The following is a 20818-nucleotide window of genomic DNA, read 5'->3' on the forward strand; positions in this document are numbered from 1 at the left end:
TCAGTCCTCTGGGTGCTTGTCTTGCGGCTCCAAACTCCGCTCCCAGTGCCACCAGTCAGATGAGGCTCACCCCCAAGCCCTCACACTCCTGAAGCCCACCCCCTCTTTGCAGGAAACCCTTGGCGGGCAACCAGGAGACCCTGCAGAGACAGGGCTCTGCCAGCGGGAAGGCCCCAGCCCTCAGCCTGCAGGCCTTGAAACACATATGGGTACGCACGGCGCTCATCGAGAAAGTGCTGGACAGGGTCGTGCAGTACCTGGTGGAGAACTGCAGGTGACTGCCCCTCCCTGAGCCCACCCCTCCCTGTGCTTGACTGCCCACCACGGTCTATAGGCATGTGCCATCCCCCCGTAGCATCCCGAAAGCAGAGACCACACCAGGCACCCCACAAAGCTCAGTCCTGGTGGACTCATTTCTTCTCGGTAACTGACATGAATTTGATCCTTGTGGGGATGTATCTCCTTGGTGAGCTTGACGGCCCTGGAATGAGTCCTGGAGCCCCAGTGGTCACCCCGTCTGTCTCTCCCCTGGCAGCAAGTATTACGAGAAGGAGGCGTTACTGGCAGACCCTGTGTTTGGCCCCATCTTGGCCTCTCTTCTAGGTAAGCCTAGTAGCAGACAGGCCTGTGCTGGGCCAGTGGGGGCTCCAGGGCAAGTGCTGAGGGGGCACCCCCGAGCTGGCTGTCCCTGTCTCCACAGTGGGACCCTGTGCCTTGGAGTACACCAAGCTCAAGACAGCTGATCACTACTGGACCGACCCCTCGGCTGATGAGCTGGTCCAGAGGCACCGTATCCGGGGTCCCCCAAATCGCCAGGACTCCCCTGCGAAGCGCCCAGCCCTAGGAGTAGGTGTCACTCTTCCGCCCTGTGCTCACCCAGGATACGCCCCTGGGCCTTTGGGGAGGAGCAGCTGGGCTGTGTGCTCCTGGCAGATGTAGGCTGGGCCTTGGAGATGCCCAGGGTAGTGGCCACCCCAGGAGAACCTTTTCCCCACACTGGCGCTCACATAAATGCTAGGAGCACAGAGCTGGTCCGTGGCTGAGAGCAAACTGGGGACAGGAAGGACCCTTGGGGTCAGCTAGAGAGGGTCCGCATGGAGGCCTAGGGCTGACCCCCACGGCTGACTTCCTGGGGCTGGGGGCTGAGCCGTGACTTTGTGCGCAGATCCGGAAGCGGCACTCAAGTGGCAGCGCGTCGGAGGACAGGCTAGCCGCCTGCGCCCGTGAGTATGTGGAGTCCCTGCACCAGAACTCGAGGACACGGCTGCTCTACGGCAAAAACAACGTGCTGGTACAGCCGGTAGGAGAGCCTAACGCCCGGCCCTCCTCTCCCTCTTCCAAAGGCACCAAGACCTCCAGCCACATTCATCCCTTTTCCCAGGGGCTTGACTAGAGAGAAGGGGGAGAAGGGCCCCACCCCCTACTTCACTGTTTCATAGCCTCATGCCCAGCCTTGAGCTGGCAGGAGCCAGGAATGGCATCTGCTCTGGCCAGCTGAGAACCAGGCCGTCCGGGAGTAGGAATGTCAGCCAGCAGGCAGGGTGAACGCCCAGCTTGGGTATGGCTGGCCCGGACACGCCTGGCATCCAGGAGGCTGACAGGACAGAGCCAGCGGCCCCAGGCCAGCCAGGGAAAAGAGGCACCCGCATCTGCGTGTGGCACGTGATGCCCCCTACTTCCTCCCGGCCCCCAGTCCAGGATCCTGTGATTGGCCTGGCCTGGCCACCCTGCACGCACCTGGAGCTCCTTTTCCGTAGGCCATCCCCGGGAGCCTCTCGGGCCCTCATCTTCTCTGTCTTCTGGTGTGTCTGCTCCCTGTAGAAGGAGGACATGGAGGCTGTCCCTGGCTACCTCTCCCTGCACCAGTCTGCAGAGAGCCTCACTCTGAAGTGGACCCCCAACCAGCTCATGAATGGGACTCTGGGGGATTCCGAGCTGGAAAAGAGGTGGGGGCTTTGGGACTTCCTCCAAGGAGCCAGGAAAGGGAGTCGGGGCTTGCTCCCGGGCGGGGGATGGAGAGACCCAGCCTGCTCCAGGGGGCAGGCCTCACTCCTTATCCGATGCCAAGAATTGCAGGGAGAGGCTGCCTGGACAGATTCCCGAGCTCTCTAGGACTGAGCCGGGCCTGGGCACAGAGAGGTTTGCCTGAGCCAAGCTCTAGGCAGCTGAGACTGCCAGGCTCTGTGCCATGAGGACAGCGTGGGGCCCAGAGGGACAAGGTGGCTGGCCGAGGTCACATTCTCGGCTACGGTCAGGGTACTAATAGTAGTACCCTGAATACTACTATTCAGGGTAGTCTCACGGGTGTCGGGGCCGGGAGATGAAGAAGGCGGGATGGCAGGTCTTGGGACACAGCGACACCAAACTGGTTCCTTTCCAGCGTTTACTGGGACTACGCCCTTGTTGTGCCCTTCAGTCAGATTGTCTGCATCCACTGCCACCAGCAAAGTGAGCCTCCCCTGTCCTGGGCACAGGGGTGAGGGGAGAGAGCCTGCGCCGTGCACGGACCTCCTGTCCCCCTCCTTCCGTCCCCACGCTCCCACCCCACTGTCCTCCTACCCAGCCTCACTGGCCCACATTCACCCCCCAGAGAACGGCGGCACGCTCGTACTGGTGAGCCAGGATGGCATCCAGAGGCCACCACTGCACTTCCCGCAGGGGGGCCACCTGCTGTCCTTCCTGTCCTGCCTGGAGAACGGGCTTCTGCCTCGAGGACAGCTGGAGCCCCCACTCTGGACCCAGCAGGGGAAGGTACCTCGGGGCTTGGGAGGCTCCAGGTGAGCCTAGATGTGTGGGGTGGGTTCTCCGCCCACCTGCTGGCCTCCCGTCCTTTCCCCACACAGAGCTCTTAGGAGCAGCCTAGCTGGGTGGGGGGCGGGGGGGCCGTGGATTGGACCCCGCCCTGGGCAGGCTGACCACCCGCCCCTCTCCCCGCAGGGGAAGGTGTTCCCCAGGCTACGGAAGCGCAGCAGCATGCGGTCCGTGGACGTGGAGGACGTGGGCTCGGGGCGGGCCACCGACTACGTGTTCCGGATCATTTACCCTGGCCACAGGCACGAGCACAGTAAGTGTCCCAAACGTCATTCGTGGAGGAAGAGAGAGGTGGGGGAGTAGTGTCACCCAGGGGGCCGCAGGCAGGGTCCACTGCCCAGGCCTGGTTAACCCAGGCAGGTCTTTACTCAGCTTCTCACCGGACCTTCCCCCCCGGCAAATCATCCCTCGGAGAAGTGGCCTCTTGTCTACCTAGCTGTCTTCTCCCCAGCTCGTGACCCCAGGCTCTTGGCTCAGCCGATCCAGGTGTCGCTGTACAATATTCTCTTGGTCATCCTTTCATGCCCTGCCCCAGGGAAAAAGTGTGGTGAGACTACACATAGAAGGTGGAGAACTCTTGGTTTCTTTTCAGCCTGCCACCTGACCCCCCAACAAGGCAGCCAGGGTGCAGGGTCAACGCGTCTTTATAGATGGTGTAAATTGTTCACTGACTCTGCTAGAGCCAGAACCCTCCCCCAACCAGCTACTGATGAGGGGAGCATTAGCAGGAGTAGGGGGGCGTCTGGGGTGAGATTTGGAGCTGCAGGGGGAATCTGTGGCGCCAGGAGTTGAAAGGTGGCTTGGCCCTCGTGGGTCCTGCCCCACCTGGACATAACCCCTCTGGGCCCCAGGGGGCTTGTCCATAAGCATCTACCAACACACGAGCTCCCTTTCTGGTCAGAGCACGGCTGCTGCCCATAGGTTTCTCCAGGCCAGAATGGCTGATCTCGGGGATAAGGTCAGGGAATATGCCAGCCCAGAGCATTTGTTGCCAGCCAGACCACCTTCTCCCAAAATGTACTAACTCGTGCCAATAAGTTGTCGACAAGTTGTCTCCGTATTAGTGGACAGATTGCCCAGACTGCAAACACACAGCCACAGCGCGAGTTCTCTGTTAACAGGCTTGGAGGGCAGGAGACCTAGGGCCCCCTTCCCTCCCAGGTGTGCCTGATGAAGAGAAGGAGACTCAGCTTTGGCCAAAACGTGTTTGCAGACCTGGCATTTAATCTCAGGCTCTTGCTTGGCTCAGATTTTGCAGCTTTCACTTGCCCTCTTCAAGCCTTGGTACTTCCCAGTTCCGGTCACTTCAAGGAGCTGAAGCCCAGCAGGGTGACTCAGGCTCCTGGAGAGCAGCTCTGGGAAGCCCTTAGAAGGTTGGGTTTATAGTCTGAAGCGGGGGATTTGGGGTAACCCTCAGATGTGGTTCAGCTTGACCATGACACGAGCCGAAGAATGATTGGGATCCATCTGCCAACAGTCATGCCCAGCCTCAGCCAGGGCTGGGGAGTCCCTGTCTTTCACTACCCTGGCGCCCCCATCAGTTCTCTCTCTTCTGTTCTTCCTAGAGAGGGCATCCTCCAAGAGTGGAGCTCTGTAGCTGCCGCCGTGTCCTCACCTTCTTCCATACTTTCCCCAGTAACTCATCAAAAGACTCTCAGGTCCCCCCTTCCCCTCTTCCATGCCCTGCAGGCTCAAGGTGACCCAGACTCCATTCTGCTCTCCCTAAGGAGGGAGTGCGGACCCTCCTGCCCCGGGACTAGGGTCCTCATGCCTCTGCATCTCTGCTATTCTTTTTGAGCAGTCACTATTAACTACCACCACCTAGCGGCCAGCCGCGCGGCCTCGGTGGACGATGATGAGGAAGAGGAGGATAAACTACACGCGATGCTCTCAATGATCTGCTCGCGGAACCTCACAGCTCCCAACCCGATGAAAGGTTTTTATCCCTCCCCCTCTCCCTGAGCCACCCCATCCTCCCGCCCCACCCCCCTGGGCCCACCTGCCACCCACCGCAGGGGCTCAAATGGCAGTGTTGGCATTATGGGACTTGCACCCAGGATGCAGATGAGGGAGGGTGGAAGGAGGTGCTGGCAGGAGGGGACAGTACAAAATGCAGTTGACTCTGGGCTCCCCATTGAACGTGAGGAGAGGGCTTTGCACCCGAGAGGGAAGAGACTGACTGGTGGGAAGGTCTGATTATCTGGTTCCCTGTTGGAAATGAATGGCTCTCTGAGAGCCCTGTTCCCACTCTGGAGGGGTCACGCTGGCAAACCCAGGACAATGTCTCTTTCTTTCTCTCCTGCTGGCTGGGAAGACGGGCCCTGTGCCTCTGACTCCTGACTTAACGGAAACAGGACAGAAGTACCAGGCCCCTCTTCAGCAGGGGTAGGGGCTGGACAGCTCATGGGGACAGGAGTCACCTGTGGTCAGGTGAGGGGTCAGGGTCACCATGGAAAGAGACCCAGGGCTCAGTTTACCCAGCTGACACTTTAGCATGAAATCTAGAAATATCTGTGCCAAGGGTATAAGACAGGTGTGTTCCTGCCCTCATGGACCTGACTCCAGGATTACCAAGGCCCCCTCGCTGGAAATGACAGGAAAGTGCCCACAGCTCCTCTGTCCACCACTCATCTTAGCGCAGAGCTAGACTTGTAGAGAGGGACTGGTCAGGGGACCAGTGAGGGCCAGGCCCAGGTGCTCAGGGAAGATTGCTTCTGAAGGGCTGAGGCCACCTGTCTTGGAGTTTAGGGGAAGCTCCCCATCCCCACCATTCCCGTGCCACAGGTTAATTTCTTTTTTTTCATTAAAAATATTTATTGTCCATATAGGAGCTAGTGGGAAAAGCTTCATCTCTCTTTTCTATACTCTAAGAATGACCAATTAAATATATAATCCCCAACCTTTTAGGAGATGAGGGTAGCGTTTATACAACAAGTAGGAGAAGAAAGTTAAGACACCATTGTCCAGAATGAAGTGTCAACCCATCTCTATTTCATCAGACCTTAATGCAGACATGGAACCCTTTGATCCAATTGCCCTACCAAAGCACCTTGGTGCAGGGGGCATGACTGCTATCCATAGCCACATCCAACTGCAGACATTATAGCCAACGCTCGGACGTCAATAGATTTCTATTAAATACACACACACACACACACACACACACACACACACACAACACCCCTAATTTCAGCTTCTTTTAAATATTGGAACATTGAATTTGTGAGGCAGATTATTACAGTAATATCTTCCAATTTGTTTATGCCTCCCTGAATCCATTTGAATAATTCCCTACCATTCTTCTAACTAATTAATTTTTATTTTTAATTTTTTAAACCATTTTTTAAATTGAAGTATAGTTAATTTACAATTTTTTTTTTTGAGGCCACTTGGCTTGTGGGATTTTAGTTCCCCAACCAGGGATTGAACCCAGGCCCTTGGCAGTGAGAGGGAGGATCCCAACCACTGCACCACCAGGGAGTTCCCTAATTTACGATGTTGTGTTAGTTTCAGGTACACAGCAAAGTGACTCAGTTTTATATATATATATATATTTATATAGATATAGATATAGATATAGATATAAAAATATATATATATTCTTTTTCAGATTCTTTTCCATTATAGGTTATTACAAGATACTGCATATAGTCCCCTGTGCTATACAGTAGGTCCTTGTTGTTTATTTTATATATAGTAATATATATATGTTAATCCCAAACTCCTAACTTATCTCTCCCCTCCGCCCTGGCCACAGATTAATTCCTTCTCCCCTTTCCCTGCCCCTACAGGGGGCGTCTAGGAATATGTGACACTCTCCTTATGCTTCCACAAAATTCTACCAAAGAACCCAGTTCCTTAGCTCAGCCACCAAGCCTGTAATGGGCAACCAAGTCCACAGCCTAGAACACACCTAGCCCACCCTCAACACAACTGCCAGCGCCTTCCCCTTACCCATCACATTCCTGTCCTGCCTGCCCTCCCTCCCAGCCCTTCCAGTGGGACCTGCAGGCCAGCTGGTGGGAACTCGGGGGAGCCTCCTCACTTGTCATGTTTTTTGCCTGCCACCTGGTTCCTTGCAAACCTGGGCTTGAGGCTGATGCTTATTTCCAGGTTAGCTGACTTGGAGCCATGTGGGGAAGCTAAGTCAGGAGAGCCAGGGAGCCCCTTCTCACCCCACAAATTATAGTCAGGCTGGAGGCTGTAGGGGGCAGGAGTCCCAGTAGAGCCCCTAATTAGTGGACCTGGAGACAGGAAGCCATCCCTGGCTGCTCTTAGAGCTGAGGCCTCCAGGGTCAGAGAATCTTACAGGGTCCAGAGGCCTCGGGGCTTGCTTGGGCATCCTCTTGGGGAACTCAGGGGTCAGACGGTCCCAGTGTGTAGGCCCTGGGACCCCAACACTTGAGAAAGGGGAGGAGGTGTGGAAGCAGAATCAGCAGGTGGCTGGGGAGATGGTATGGGAGCCCCCATCTCCACTCCAGTCCATAATGACAACACTGTTGAGTCCGTCCTGCTAGCCGTTGCTTTCCAGGCCTGCAACATGCTTGACTTGTGCATGTGAATCAAGTGGCGGGTGTCCAGACTCTCCTTTCCCCCTCCCCTCCTTTTCCCGCTGCCTCCCCACAGAGCAGAGATGCTGTTCACTCTAATTCTGCTCCAGGCCAGGCACCTTTCACTCGGAGTCTTAGGGGCTGTGGGGTTCAATCACCCTAATTGTTTTGCTTCAAACTTTCCTCACGCTCAGAGGAGAGAGTCAGAGTCAAAGCTGGCCCAGCAGACCCCCGTCCAGCCTGCTGCCCCTCGCCCAGTCACGCCAGAGCTCCAGCTGTCTGCACTGGGTTAATTCAGAGATGCAGTGTTCAATGCTGGCTGGTTCAGCTCCTTCCTGGAGAATTAAGGTGAAGAGCATTGACCCAGGAGACTTGCCTTGGTTGGGCCCTGCTTTCTGGGCATGAACTCGTTTCCCTGTGTGCCCACCCTCTGCACCTGGCAACCCCCTGCCTGCCCGCCTGCTGCCTGCTGCCTACCTGGCTGGGCCTGCTCCTGCCACACACACCGCCCGCCCCCCGCCCCCGGCTCCTCCCACCACTGGCCTCTCTCCTGCCTGCTGCAGGGGCCTGAGCTGGGCTCCTGCCCCATCCCACCTGCATTTGCCCCCTCCTTCTTCTTCCCAGAGTATCAGGCATGGCTTGCAACCCCTCACTCCCAGAGCCGCAGCCCCTCCACACCAAATGCGTTCCTTAATTTGCCTCCTGGTGGAGCTGAAGGGCCAGATATTTATAAAAATCCCAGCCGTGGGTCTGGGAAGAGAGCCCTGGGGCCAAGACAGGGCAGCCCCTGAGGGGACTGGAGGGGGTCAGCTCAGCCCTCCCCACCAAGGCACACCCAGAGCTGGAGTCTGGCTCCCACAAAACCCAGGCCTAGGTCTGCTCCAGACTCATAGCAGGCCAGGGCCCAGGCCATAATTCGCAGAAAAGAACTACTGCTTGAAAGAAGTCTATCACACACACAGCTCTCTCTCTCTCTTTTCTTGTCTTCTTCATTCTTCTCTTTCTCTCCCTCCTTCCTGGCGTCATCTCCTGGCCCTTTCACTTTCTGCCCTCACTTTGCTTCATCTTTGTGGCTCACTGGATCTGCCAGAGTCCCCCACGAGCAGTGCCTGCCCCACGTGGGCCTTCGAAGCTCTCAAGGGTCTTGAGTTCTGATTCAGACTAGCTGGGCCGGCTGAGGAGGCTTGGTCTGCTGTGGTGTAAAATTGTCCAAGGAGCTGTCTTCTGAGGCTGCACCGGGCACATTCTTCTGGATGGTGGAACTGCGTGCCCAGCTGCCACCCTCATCCCCACAGTGGCCTGGCAGCCCTGGAAACTTTGCCCTTCCTGCCAGTTCACCTGTGTGTTTGCAGGAGGCCACCATGCAGTGCAGTCAGGCTAGGCAAGGATGGAGAACTCACCCGCTGCTGCGAACTTGGGGGCACCTGGCCTGGGCAGGGAGCACTGCTCCTCCTTAGCCACTGGCTGCCAGGTCTAGAACCCTCAGGGGGATGAGGTCTGTGGACCAGGACTGGTGGCTCAGGGGTCCTTCAGGGGCTTTGATCAGTGGACGCTCCTGGCATGGGAAGGTTCAAAGTTTGCAATGTTCCAGGCACCTTTCTGCACATCCCAGAGTTTGCCCAAGAGGACCAGGCTGAATCCTGGAAGGCCAAGCCAGCTGGCAGCATTTCAGAGAGCTCAGGCTTTTCTTGTTCCTTCTTTTTTTCTCCTCCCTCTAGAAAAACAAGTGTCTGTTCCATTGCTTATAGCAATATGGAGAGAATAGACACAATCATCCATGACTCAGTGAAAGTATCTTACCGCATTCAGAAAGACTAGGTGGAGGCTGGGAAGTATCAGGCGCCCTCTCTCTCCTCCACTTCCAACTCTGGGCTCTGGACCCTGGGCCAGGCAGGCACCACCCCTGTGGTTTTCCACCAAAGGGTGACTTCATGCTGCAGCTCTGGGCACAGAGGTGGGCATGCTGCAGGGTACTTGGGGGAGGAGACCTGCCGGGCCCTGACCATGGCCCCCTTCCTGCCCTCAGATGCTGGCGACATGATCGAGATGCAGGGCTTTGGACCCAGCCTGCCAGCCTGGCACCTGGAGCCCCTGTGCAGCCAGGGCTCCTCCTGCCTCTCCTACTCCACCAGCAGCTCCCCATACGTACCCCCCAGCCACTGCAGCTGTGTCCCCGACCGGTGAGTGGGTGTGTCCATCCGTGTGTATGTGTCAGTCTGTCCTTTGGGGCTGTGTCACTTGCCTGAAGGGTGATCTCTAGTTGGACACACCTGGGTTTGAATTTCATTTCTGCTCCCCATGTGACTTTGTCAAGTTGCTGAGTCTCTCTGAGCTTCTCCATTTCTGAGCCTCAGTTTCCTCATCTGTAAGATGGGGATAATAACCCCTTCTCCCTAAGGTACTTGTGAGGACTGAATGAGGTATATACCCACGTGAGTGCCCAGAGCTGTGCCTGGCACAGAGCAAGTGCTCAGTACCTGGAGCTCCCCTTTCCAAGGTGGACCTGGATCCTGCCGTCAGGCTGCCGTCTGAGGACACTCAGCAGGTATCTGGGCATCTGCCACGTGCCAGGAACAGTGTGTGAATGGCACTTGTGTGAGGGTCATGTGCCCACACTTGATGCTTGCTGATGGCTTTTTCACCAGTAACTTCATTTTTCTACCTGTTGCACCTGTTGACCCTCAGATGGCCCTCTCCATTTTCACATGAGGAAACCAAGATCCACTAACATGAAGTTAGTTGCCCAAGATCCCCTGGGTGGTTGGGGGCCAGGCTGGGCCCCCAGCAGCTCTACCCAAGGTAGCTGGCAGGGCGAGGGAGCCCTTGACATGCTTCTGGGTTGTAGATCCTGCTCCCTGCACCACCTGCCCTCTGAGCCAGAAGGTCCTTCCTTCTCACTCTTCCCTCCAGAGGAACAGCCCTGAGTCAGGTTGATTCCACAGGTTGCCCCTCAGGCTGCTGTGTGAGAGCATGAAGAGGCAGATCGTGTCCCGGGCCTTCTATGGCTGTGAGTGTGGGGTGAGGTGGGGCCGCAGGGGGTGGGAGCAGGGGCAGGGGGAGGCACCGGGACAGAGGGTCACGGCCTCCCGGCTCCCCCCCTCCCCCCTCCCCCCCCACAGGGCTGGCATACTGCCGCCACCTGTCCACGGTGCGGACCCACCTGTCAGCGCTGGTGCATCACAACATCATCCCACCCGCCCGGCCACCGGGGGCCTCGGGGGGCCTCACCAAGGACGTGTGGAGCAAGTATCAAAAGGACGAAAAGGTGCACACTCTGGGGTGCCAGGGACCGAGGCTGGCTCGAGGGGCTGGGGGCCAGCAGGGAGAGCAGACCAGCCTGCTCTGTGAGTGGCCTTCACAGACCACATGGGCGTTCAGGTAAAAGGTGGTCCAGGGTCAGAGGTGAGAGGCCAGGACTGATGGCCTTGGAGTGCCTGGGTCAAGGTAGAGTCTCACAACTAGGCCTGTGGGTTTCCACAGGAAGGGGACTGGACAGGAAGTCCGTTCTGCTCCTGCATTACTCCACAACCTTGAGGAAATCTCCTCATCTCTCTGGGCTCCTTTTCTGCCCTGGAAGGAAGCAGGGTTGAAGCAGATCTGCATCCAGCTCTAGTCTGGGGGCAGGGAGGATGTGACGGTCCCAAAGCCGGGTGTGCCTGGGTTTCAGCAGAGTGACCAAACGAATCACTGTCCCCAGCCCCAGCTCTCAGGGCATGGGGTCGCCGAGCTGGGCTGCAGAGACTGCCGGGCTGCATAGTCTTTCCTCCCTGGGTCCCGCAGAACTACAAGGAGCTGGAGCTGCTGCGGCAAGTTTACTATGGCGGCGTGGAGCATGAGCTCCGCAAGGACGTCTGGCCATTCCTGCTTGGCCACTACAAGTTCGGCATGAACAGGAAGGAGATGGAGCAGGTGAGGGGAGCCTGTTCCCCATGGGGATAGGGAGATGGGGACCCAGGCCATGGGAACCAGGGAGGGGGGGCCTCAGAAACCTCAGCCTCTTCCCAGCCAGAAACAGGGCAGAGGAAGATGTTAGCAGGGTGGCCCCACTGTCTTCACCCCGAGGCCCGACCCTAGTCTCCAGCTGTCCCAGGAGGACAGCTGCAGAGGAGGGCGTGGTGCACCCCTCCCGCCATGGTCACGCTGTGGTCTGAGTACAGGTGGACACAGTGGTGGCAGCGAGGTACCAGCGGGTGTTGGCGGAGTGGAAGGCCTGCGAGGTGGTGGTGAGGCAGCGGGAGCGGGAGGCTCACCCAGCTACGCTCACCAAGTTCTCCTCAGGCAGCAGCATCGACAGCCACGTGCAGCGCCTCATCCACCGAGACTCCACCATCAGCAATGACGTGAGCCCGACGGGACCTGGGGGCCGGGGGCGGGGCCACCAGCGCTCTAGGCCTGACCTCTAGTGTTCGCTGGCAGTGGAGCCCTGGAGAACGGCTTAGTGTGTCTGTGTCTCATTTTCTTCCACTGAGAAATGGGATGACAGTCCCCTGCTGCCCACTCCTCTGGGTGTTGCAGGAATAAAATGACACGGCGTGCTGCGTTCTGTTCTAGCGCACTAGCAGAGGAGGATAAATTCATGGGGAATTAGGGAAGCTCTCCCTCTTTGTAGAGAGACCTGAAGGCTAGGACTGGGCCTCCCTAGGTTCTAGTCCTAGGTCCACTAGTGACAAGATGAGTGACTTCTCTTCCCATCTCTGGGCCTCAGTGGCCCCTCTCAGCTCTACTGTCCTCTGATTGCAGAAGCTTCCGCAAGACCTGTTGGCCAGAGACCAGGGGAGCACTTAACAGCAGTCCCACCTTATAGAGTTGACTATGCAAAGCCAGTTCACAGCCTGTGTGGTTCTTCTGGCCTCACCCCTGACTTTTAGGTGAACATCAAGTCCCAAACTATGGCTGCTGGGCCCAACCAGAACTGATAAGTTTCAGTTTTCAGGACATTGTTTCATTAACTTAACGTTTTTTCTTTAAAATTGCCTCTTTAGATAGTGTATATTCTTGTTACTTAACTCCTTACTAATACTAACAGAACTCAAGTTGGAGCAAGACTTAAAGAAATATAACTACCAAGGCACACTCTCCTTTCCATGGGCTTTGTTCTTAATCCCCTATTTGTGAACATACACTCTTTCTGCTTCGGGTTTTGTAAAATCCTGAGTCTGTACCCAGCTGCTTAGCTTATGGACTCAAGTAGCCTTTCTCACTGGCACTATTCTGAGGCTCTGAATTGCCTCAGAATCATGGCCGTACCTGACACTAACCCAACAGTGCTTCATGCTTCTTGCCCAAAGTGAAAAGTCTTTTTAAGCACTCCCTTCCCTACATAGTCCAAACAGAAAAACAAAATGAAACAAAACTGTATGTATATGTCTCTTCTTTTCCCTGTGACTTATCTGTGGGAGTGTGGACTGTTTCAGTCAGTAGAATATGTTTCTTTTCACTTCTTACCTCTCCTCAGTTTGTCTGCAGCTAATATAACCGATTAGGTACTTGCTAGAGAGGTTTCCTGCCTGGTACAGAACATTCAGTACTGAAAATAAGGAAGAACTTATTTTTCCTAACACCTCCAGTCTGCTGCATCCATAGGCTGCCCCAGAGGCCACACCAAAGACACTATGGAAGCTGTCCTGACCCGAGGCAGCCTCATGACTTCTGTGTTTGTAGAGTGACACTTAACGCTGGCCATCGAGTGTCCAGGCCTCCGGTTCCCCTTCTTCCCTGCAGCAGCCGCAGGAAGCGCTTCACACTTTTTCTCACCAGTGTGAGACCAGATGGGGCTGGAGATGGTGTTTTCATGTTTTCCTGGAGCCTGGTCAGCTGGGTCAAAGAGGGCACTTGGCACCCGGGGGAGGCAGTGCTAGAGGCCATGGGGTGGGAGTGGGGGTGTGAGGAGACTTCTCCATCCCTCTCAGTTCTGACCCAGGAAGGAGATGCTAAGCTGAGGGACGGTGCTGGAGTGCAGGTGTGAGCCCCGCCATCTTCGCCCCCACCAGGTGTTTGTCTCTGTGGATGACCTGGAGCCTCCAAGGCCCCTGGGCCCCGAAGATCCCAGACCAGAGCCTGAGCAGGGGGCGGGGGCCGGGCCCACTGGCACCACCATGGTGGAGCAACAGTCGGTGGAGTTCGACTCTCCAGACTCAGGACTGCCTTCCTCCCGCAATTACTCTGTGGCCTCGGGCATCCAGTCGAGCACAGATGAGGGCCAGAGCATGGGCTTTGAGGAGGAGGACGGCGGTGGGGAGGAAGGCTCTGACGGGCTGGTCCCTGCAGCCCAGGTCTCCAAGCCTCAGGCCCCCAGCCAGGAGAAGGCCTCGCGGGCCGGCGAGCTGGAGGCCGGGGAGGAGCTCGCCGCCGTGTGTGCTGCTGCCTACGCTGTATGTGGTCGTTCCCCAGGCACTGCTCTCAGCGGCCCCAGAGGCTGCGGATAGGGGCTGGTGGGCTGGAGGGTGGGGTGGCCTTGACTGTCCTGGAGGGAGGCACTGCGCCCATCTCTCAGCAACCCCAGAGGACTCTGTTCTCTGAGTCCCTTGGTTCCCTGCCTTTGCTGCCTTCCTTTGTTCGGGCATCACCTCCAGCCCCCAACTCACCCCTGAGGGCCCTCCACTCCTCCAGATGGAATTACTGGACACCGTGGCCTTAAATTTGCACCGCATAGACAAGGATGTGCAGCGATGTGACCGCAACTACTGGTACTTCACACCCCCCAACCTCGAGCGGCTCAGAGACATCATGTGCAGGTGCCACTGTGGGGCTGGGCTCGGGGGGAGGCAGGGACCCTGCTCCGTGAAAGGTTAGGCCCGGCAGCGCCCTGCTGCCCTGCCCTGTCCCCGACTCACGCTCGGCTCCCTCTGTCTGCTGTGCCCCCCACCCCACTCCCTCGTCATTCTCGAGGTCTTTCAGATCTCAGCTCTGGCCATGCTTCTCCAGGAAGCCTTAGAGGACCCCCCCCCCAGCATGTCAGGTGGTGATGGCCTGTCCAGTCTCTCTCCCTGAGCCCCTGAGGGCCTCGAGGACAGTGGCTATGGGTTGTTCGCCGTTGTGCTCCAGTGCTTTAGGGTCGCAGGAAGTCTGACCTCTGGGGAGCAGGCTGCTCTAGGGGCCGTCTCCCCAGGAGTTCCTGAGGGGAGGGGAGGATGGCGCACACCCACAGTGACTCTCCCTGGCGTTTCAGCTACGTGTGGGAGCACTTGGACGTGGGCTACGTGCAGGGCATGTGTGACCTGCTGGCGCCTCTCCTCGTTGTCCTCGACAATGGTGAGGAGGGGGTGTTGGGATTGGGCCTGGGCTGACCCGAGCTGGAGAAAGGAAAAGGCGACGGCATGTCTTCATGGGTGGGCATGTGAGCCAGCCCTGTCCCCCTGCGGAGTGAGGCTTTGGGGTCTCCTGCCTTGCCGGCCTCACGCCCACCTCCCCGCAGACCAGCTGGCCTACAGCTGTTTCAGCCACCTCATGAAGAGGATGAGCCAGAACTTCCCCAACGGGGGTGCCATGGACGCCCACTTTGCCAACATGCGCTCTCTCATCCAGGTGAGGCCGGCAGCAGCCCCGGGGCAAGTGACCGGGCAGCGCTGGGCTTGTTCATCATCCACGGGGAGGCCGGGGAACGCTCCCAAAATGTTTTTTACGTATAAGCTTAGTTTCTTTCATTAAAAAAAAAACCCACCATTTTCAACCTTACAAATTGAGGAGGAGTGTCAGCGTGCAAACGCTTATGCTCATGAAAGTTCTGGCGCGTAGAGCGGTTGATGATGAAATCACCCAGAATATGGCATCATTCCAAAGAGTACATCCCAGAGAGACAGGTGGGGCTGCAGAGTGCAGCCTGGACGGGAGGGGCGGGGGCAGCTGCCAGGCGGCCAGGGAGGCACCACGGAGGGGCCTGGGGGGCAGGGCGCTGGGGAGAGGCAGCTCCGGTTCAGTCTGGCTCCCGTTCTCCACTCAAACCAGATCCTGGACTCAGAGCTGTTTGAACTGATGCATCAGAATGGAGACTACACCCACTTCTACTTCTGTTACCGCTGGTTCCTGCTGGATTTTAAGAGAGGTAAGAGGCGGGCTGGAGAGTGGGCCTGGGGTCAGGGGCGGTGGGAGATCCCTCTTCCCCGAAGTCAGTGGTTCTCAACCCACACTGTATTTTAGAGCCCCCTGAGGAGCCCTGGGCCCCACCCAGCCCCAGACTTCCTAAGTGTGGTGATTTTAAAAGCCATTAGGTGAGTCCACAGTGCAGCTAGGGTTGAAAATCACCCAAAGGCAATGGTTTTCAGAACTGTTTTCGAACCAAATCTTCCCGAGCACCAAGGCCTATAAAAGGCTGCTCTAGTGCGACGTGGCCTCTGCAGGAGGCCAGTGTACAGGAACTACAAGGGAGAAGGTTGGGGCCTTGGCCTGGGGCACGGAACTGCTCTCCTGGAGCGGCTCCTGTGGTGGAGAGAGTCCCAGGACTCCGGCCCCTGGAGCGCTGTCTCGGCACGAGGCTCTGTCCAGAGGCCTGTGGACAGCCAGGCCCAGCCTCAGCTCCTCGCTGTCCCCAGAGCTGCCGTATGAGGATGTGTTTGCTGTGTGGGAGGTGATCTGGGCAGCCCGGCACATCTCCTCGGAGCACTTTGTCCTGTTCATCGCCCTGGCCCTGGTGGAGGCCTACCGAGAGATCATCCGTGACAACAACATGGACTTCACTGACATCATCAAGTTCTTCAACGGTAGGAGCCACTTGGCCATGCCAGCTGCCTCAGCAGGGGCGTGGGGGCCTCCACTCCTGGCCTGCACAGGGTTTGGGGGGCCCTCGGGAATACTGGCCCCTGCCCCGTAAGCAAATGTCGGGAGTCCAGGTGGAAACGGAGCAGGGTGGGCAGTCCCAGGGCTCCTCCCAGACTGCTGCCCCCGCTCAGTTATCCATGTTTCCCCCAGAGCGGGCTGAGCATCACGACGCCCAGGAGATCCTGCGGATCGCCCGGGACCTCGTCCACAAGGTGCAGATGCTCATAGAGAACAAGTGAGGGCTGTGGCCAGGGGGCAGCAGCCCGCCAGAGCCTGGGCTCCGGGCCCCTTTGGTCCCACAGAGGGAGGTGCAGGGGCGGCACAGCCAAGACTGCCCCAGCCCCCAGCCGACCCACCTGCCCAACTGTATTCCTAACAAAGTGCTTGTGAGCCTGGGATCGGACTCTGGGCAGTGCTGGCCCTTCAGGGCGAGTCAGGGGCCAGGATGCCCTCAGGTCAGGACCGGGAAGGGAGGGGTCAGCCTCAGGGAATGGCTGCCTTGGGGGACACTTACCCTGCTCCCCTCTCAAACACCTGGGGATAGTCCCACTGCCACTGGCAGCCCCAGCCTGGACAGCTCCCCGTGGCCTCTCCTGGGGCCCTGTGGAGTTAGGAGGGCTGTAGTTGCCTGGACCCTACCTGGGTGGGTCAAGGGGACTCTGTGCTGTATCTCTTCTGAGCGTCCCCCTGCAGGCCCAGTGCATGTGCACGCACCAGCCCCAGTTAGAGCAGCCAGAACGGCTGCCAGTTTGGGTGTGTGCCCTGGGTGCAGGAGACCTGGGCTGCATTCCAGGCCCTCCCCTGAGACTGCGGGACAGCCCAACAACATGGGCCCTGGGTGGGAGCAACCCACCTCAGCAGCACTGCCACTGCCTTTGGCCACCCGAGGTGACCCCATGCACCCCCCCCTCAGCCTATACAGTGCACCCATGTGTATCTGTACAGTCTCACTCTTACCACCCTGCTCTTGCTTTATGCATTAGATGCATCCCCCAAAACTGTGTATCAGTGATGCTTTTGCCAGCAGAATGACCCGGAATGTGGCAGAAGCACTTGCTCTCCAGGCTGATTCTTTAGGGAGGCAATCCTGTCATGGTCTCCTCTCAGGGACGGGCTCCAGAGCTTGGGGCAGCCCATTGCCTATCCCAGGCATCTGCTGAGTCCCTGAGGTGGAGGGGAGGGTGCTTGGATCTCCCCAGCTTGTCCTTGGTGAGAAGCAAGGCTAGCTCTTCCTTCCACGTGCTTCTCAGGATGCCGAGGACGCTAGGGACCCACAAACCCCCTTAGAGGAGCCTCACTCATGGAGGTGCTAGGAAGGGCCCAGCTCCTGAGCCCAGGCCTAGTCACACTGCTTGCTCTGTCATCCCCACTTCCCATCCCATCAATACATGCAGGACAGGCCTTGTTCTTGGGCCAGGAGGCCACTCTGCCACAGGGGTTGGGCCTGTCCAGCTATCACTAAGGTCTGGAGACTTCCTGCATTTGAGAAACATGAGAAAGGGCCCAGCCACCCCTCTGCATCCAGCACAGTCTCCCCAGCCCAGCCCTGCCCCGGGCACTGCACCACCTGTTTGGAGGCCAGCCTGCCCCATTGCCCACCCACCAGGTGAGTCCTTGGCCTCCACCAAGCACAGTGGCCGTTGCGTGCCTGCCTTAGTGACTCAGTGGTTTTTTGAGGAGCAGAGTGTGTATGTTTTTTGGCTCAGAAACTATACTCTTCAATGTAACAGACCAATAAACACAGCATTTGGCAATGCTTGAAGCTCTGGTGGCTACTTGTGGGCTGGCACTGGACCGTCAGTGACTGTTTATGTTGGGGAATTCTGTAAGCTCCGGATTGAGCGGTAAAGAGGGCCAGCCCCACAAGGCAAGGATGGTGAAAAGAGAGAACCAAAGTTTCCAGAAGAGAGGGGCCTTGGCTGTGGAATGGTCCAGGGTGATAGCCAGACTCTAAGTACCTAGAGAGAGCCCTTGCAGGGGACCTTGCCCCAGAGCCAGTAGTCCTATCTCAGACTGACCAATGGCCTCTCCAGCCTCTGGATGGCATGTAGGTCCCTGCCCCGCCCCTTTCCAGACTTTCTGCCCTCCGAGCTGGAGCTTGATTGGGAACCTACAAGACCTCCCGGTCTCTCTGGCCTTGGCTCCTGCCCATTGAGCACTGTCTTTGAGATGCCTGCTTCAGGCAGGAGTGTGGAGGGTGTAGTGGCAGGAGAGGTCAAACTCACTGAGGCATGGAGAGTGCTGGACTCAAATAGCAGGTTCCCATCTGCCTTCTCCCACCTCAGAGGGCCACTGCCCCATCACCCATAGTTCCAGATAGAGGGCTGCAGTCACCAGCATGTTGTTTGGTGTAGAGGACACTAGCTTTCTGGGCATTAGGGCCTGCTGTCAACTCACTCAGAGCTGCCCAGGCAAGGAAACCAGTTGACACCAGGAATCCTGTGGCCAGGACCTTATAAGCCCCTCAAGGGAACTCCTCTCCACCCTCTAGCTGACCCTGTAGCCTGGAGTAATCAATCAGAATTCCCTCCGCTGTAACATCTATTCATGATGAAAACTCTTACCGAAGTGGGTATAGAGGGAACATATCTCAACATAGTAAAAGCTATTTATGACAAACCCATAGCCAACATAATACTCAACGGTGAAAAGCTGAAAGCCTTCCTGCTAAAATCTGGAAAAAAGGATGCCCACTCTCACCTATTCTATTCAACACAGTATTGGAAGTCCTAGCCACAGCAATCAGACAAGAAAAAGAAATAAAAAAGTATCCAAATTGGAAAGGAAGAGGTAAAATTGTCAGTATATGCAGATAACATGATAACTATATAGAGAAAACCTTAAAGACTCCACACAAAAACTACTAGAACTGATGAACAGAAAGCCTGAAATAAACCCCCACACCTACGGCCAATTAGTCTTCAATAAAGGAGGCAAGAGAATGGAGAAAAGACAGTCTCTTCAGCAAGTGGTGTTGGGAAAGCAGGACAGCTGCATGAAAATCAATGAAGTTAGAACACTCCTTCACACCACACACAAAAATAAACTCCAAATGGCTTCAAGACTTAAATATAAGACATGACACCATAAAACTCCTAAAAGAGAACACAGGCAAAACATTCTCTGACATAAATCATACCAATGTTTTCTTAGGTCCGTCTCCCAAGGCAATAGAAATAAAAGCAAAATAAACAAATGGGACTTAATCAAACTTACAAACTTTTATACAGAAAAGGAAACCACAAACAAAACAAGAAGATAACCTACGGACTGGGAGAAAGTATTTGCAAATGATGTGACCAACACAGACTTAATCTTCAAAATATACAAACAGCTCATACAACTCAACAACAAAAAAAACAACCCAATCGAAAAATGGGCAGAAGACCTAAATAGGCATTTCTCCAAAGAAGATATACAGATGGCCAATCGGCACATGAAAAGATGCTTAACATCGCTAATTATAAGGCAAACGCAAATCAAAACCACAATGAGGTATCACCTCACACAGGTCAGAATGGCCCTCGTTAAAAAGTCTACGGTCCAATGCTGGACAGGGTGTGGAGAAAAGGGAACCCTCCTATGCTGTTGGTGGGAATGTAACTGGTGCCGCCACTATGGAAAACAGTATGGAGGTTCCTCAAAAAACTAAAAATAGAGTTGCCATATGATCCAGCAATCCCACTCCTGGGCATATATCCAAAGAAAACTCTAATTTGAAAAGATACATGCACTCCAATGTTCATAGCAGCACTATTCACAATAGCCAAGACATGGAAGCAACCTAAATGTCCACCAACAGATGAATGGATAAATAAAAGGTGGTACATATATACAATGGAATACTACTCAGCCATTTAAAAAAATAATGCTATTTGCAGCAACATGGATGGACCTAGAGATTATCATACTAAGTGAAGTCAGACACAGACAAATACCATGTGATATCACTTATACATGGAATCTAAAATTTGATACCAAAACAGACTCACGTAGACAACAAACTCATGGTTACCAAAGGGGAAAGGGGGGTGGGGGAGGGATAAATTAGGAGTTTGGGATTAGCAGATACAAACTACTATATACAAAAATAAACAGCAAGGGACTTCCCTGGTGGCGCAGTGGTTAAGAATCCGCCTGCCAATGCAGGGGACATGGGTTCAATCCCTGGCCGGGAAGATCCCAAGTGCTGCGGAGCAACTATGCCCGTGAGCTGCAACTACTGAGACTGCGTTCTAGAGCCCCTGCTCTGCAACAAGAGAAGCCAACGCAATGAGAAGCCTGCGCACCACAACAAAGAGTAGCCCCCGCTCGCCACAACTAGAGAAAGCCTGCACACAGCAACGAAGACCCAACGCAGCCAAAAAATAAAAAATAAAATAAATACAATAAATAAATAAACAGCAAGGTCCTACCGTATAGCACAGGGAACTATATTCAATACCCTACAATAAACCGTAATGGTAAAGGATATGAAAAAGAATGTGAAAGAATATCTACGTGTATGTGTGTGTATGTGTATGTGTGTGTTGCTGTACACCAGAAACTAACATGACATTGTATGTAAATCAAGTATACTTAAAAAAAAGAAAAAAAAATTCCCTCTGCTGTGACACCACCTGAAAGTTCACCAAAGGCCCCTGATAACTTGCCTGGAAGTGGCTGGTTCCTTCACACACTCCCACCTCTTCTCTGCTCCACCC

The 20818-nt window shown here is 55.8% G+C and overlaps 1 protein-coding gene across 2 annotated transcripts in view; it reads left to right on the forward strand.

Annotated features, from left to right (window-relative positions):
• Positions 1–17877, forward strand: part of SGSM2 (small G protein signaling modulator 2) — a 36438-nt gene extending 18561 nt beyond the window's left edge. Inside the window, exons 4-24 of one of the 2 annotated variants that reach the window (XM_059907247.1) lie at positions 113–274; positions 536–603; positions 701–846; positions 1166–1300; positions 1822–1946; positions 2381–2448; positions 2591–2751; positions 2938–3064; positions 4613–4747; positions 9388–9541; positions 10304–10368; positions 10481–10626; positions 11142–11270; positions 11519–11701; positions 13352–13732; positions 13971–14095; positions 14530–14612; positions 14776–14885; positions 15306–15402; positions 15890–16057; positions 16266–17877. In XM_059907247.1, the coding sequence (XP_059763230.1) occupies positions 113–274; positions 536–603; positions 701–846; positions 1166–1300; positions 1822–1946; positions 2381–2448; positions 2591–2751; positions 2938–3064; positions 4613–4747; positions 9388–9541; positions 10304–10368; positions 10481–10626; positions 11142–11270; positions 11519–11701; positions 13352–13732; positions 13971–14095; positions 14530–14612; positions 14776–14885; positions 15306–15402; positions 15890–16057; positions 16266–16354 (2857 nt within the window). In that variant the 3' untranslated portion in view covers positions 16355–17877. The remainder of the gene's footprint in view (positions 1–112; positions 275–535; positions 604–700; positions 847–1165; positions 1301–1821; positions 1947–2380; positions 2449–2590; positions 2752–2937; positions 3065–4612; positions 4748–9387; positions 9542–10303; positions 10369–10480; positions 10627–11141; positions 11271–11518; positions 11702–13351; positions 13733–13970; positions 14096–14529; positions 14613–14775; positions 14886–15305; positions 15403–15889; positions 16058–16265) is intronic. The other variant, XM_059907248.1, reaches the window with a different exon arrangement.
• The last annotated feature ends 2941 nt before the right edge of the window (positions 17878–20818 follow it).

Source organism: Balaenoptera ricei, chromosome 20 (assembly GCF_028023285.1).
Source record: "Balaenoptera ricei isolate mBalRic1 chromosome 20, mBalRic1.hap2, whole genome shotgun sequence".
Lineage (NCBI taxonomy): Eukaryota > Metazoa > Chordata > Mammalia > Artiodactyla > Balaenopteridae > Balaenoptera > Balaenoptera ricei.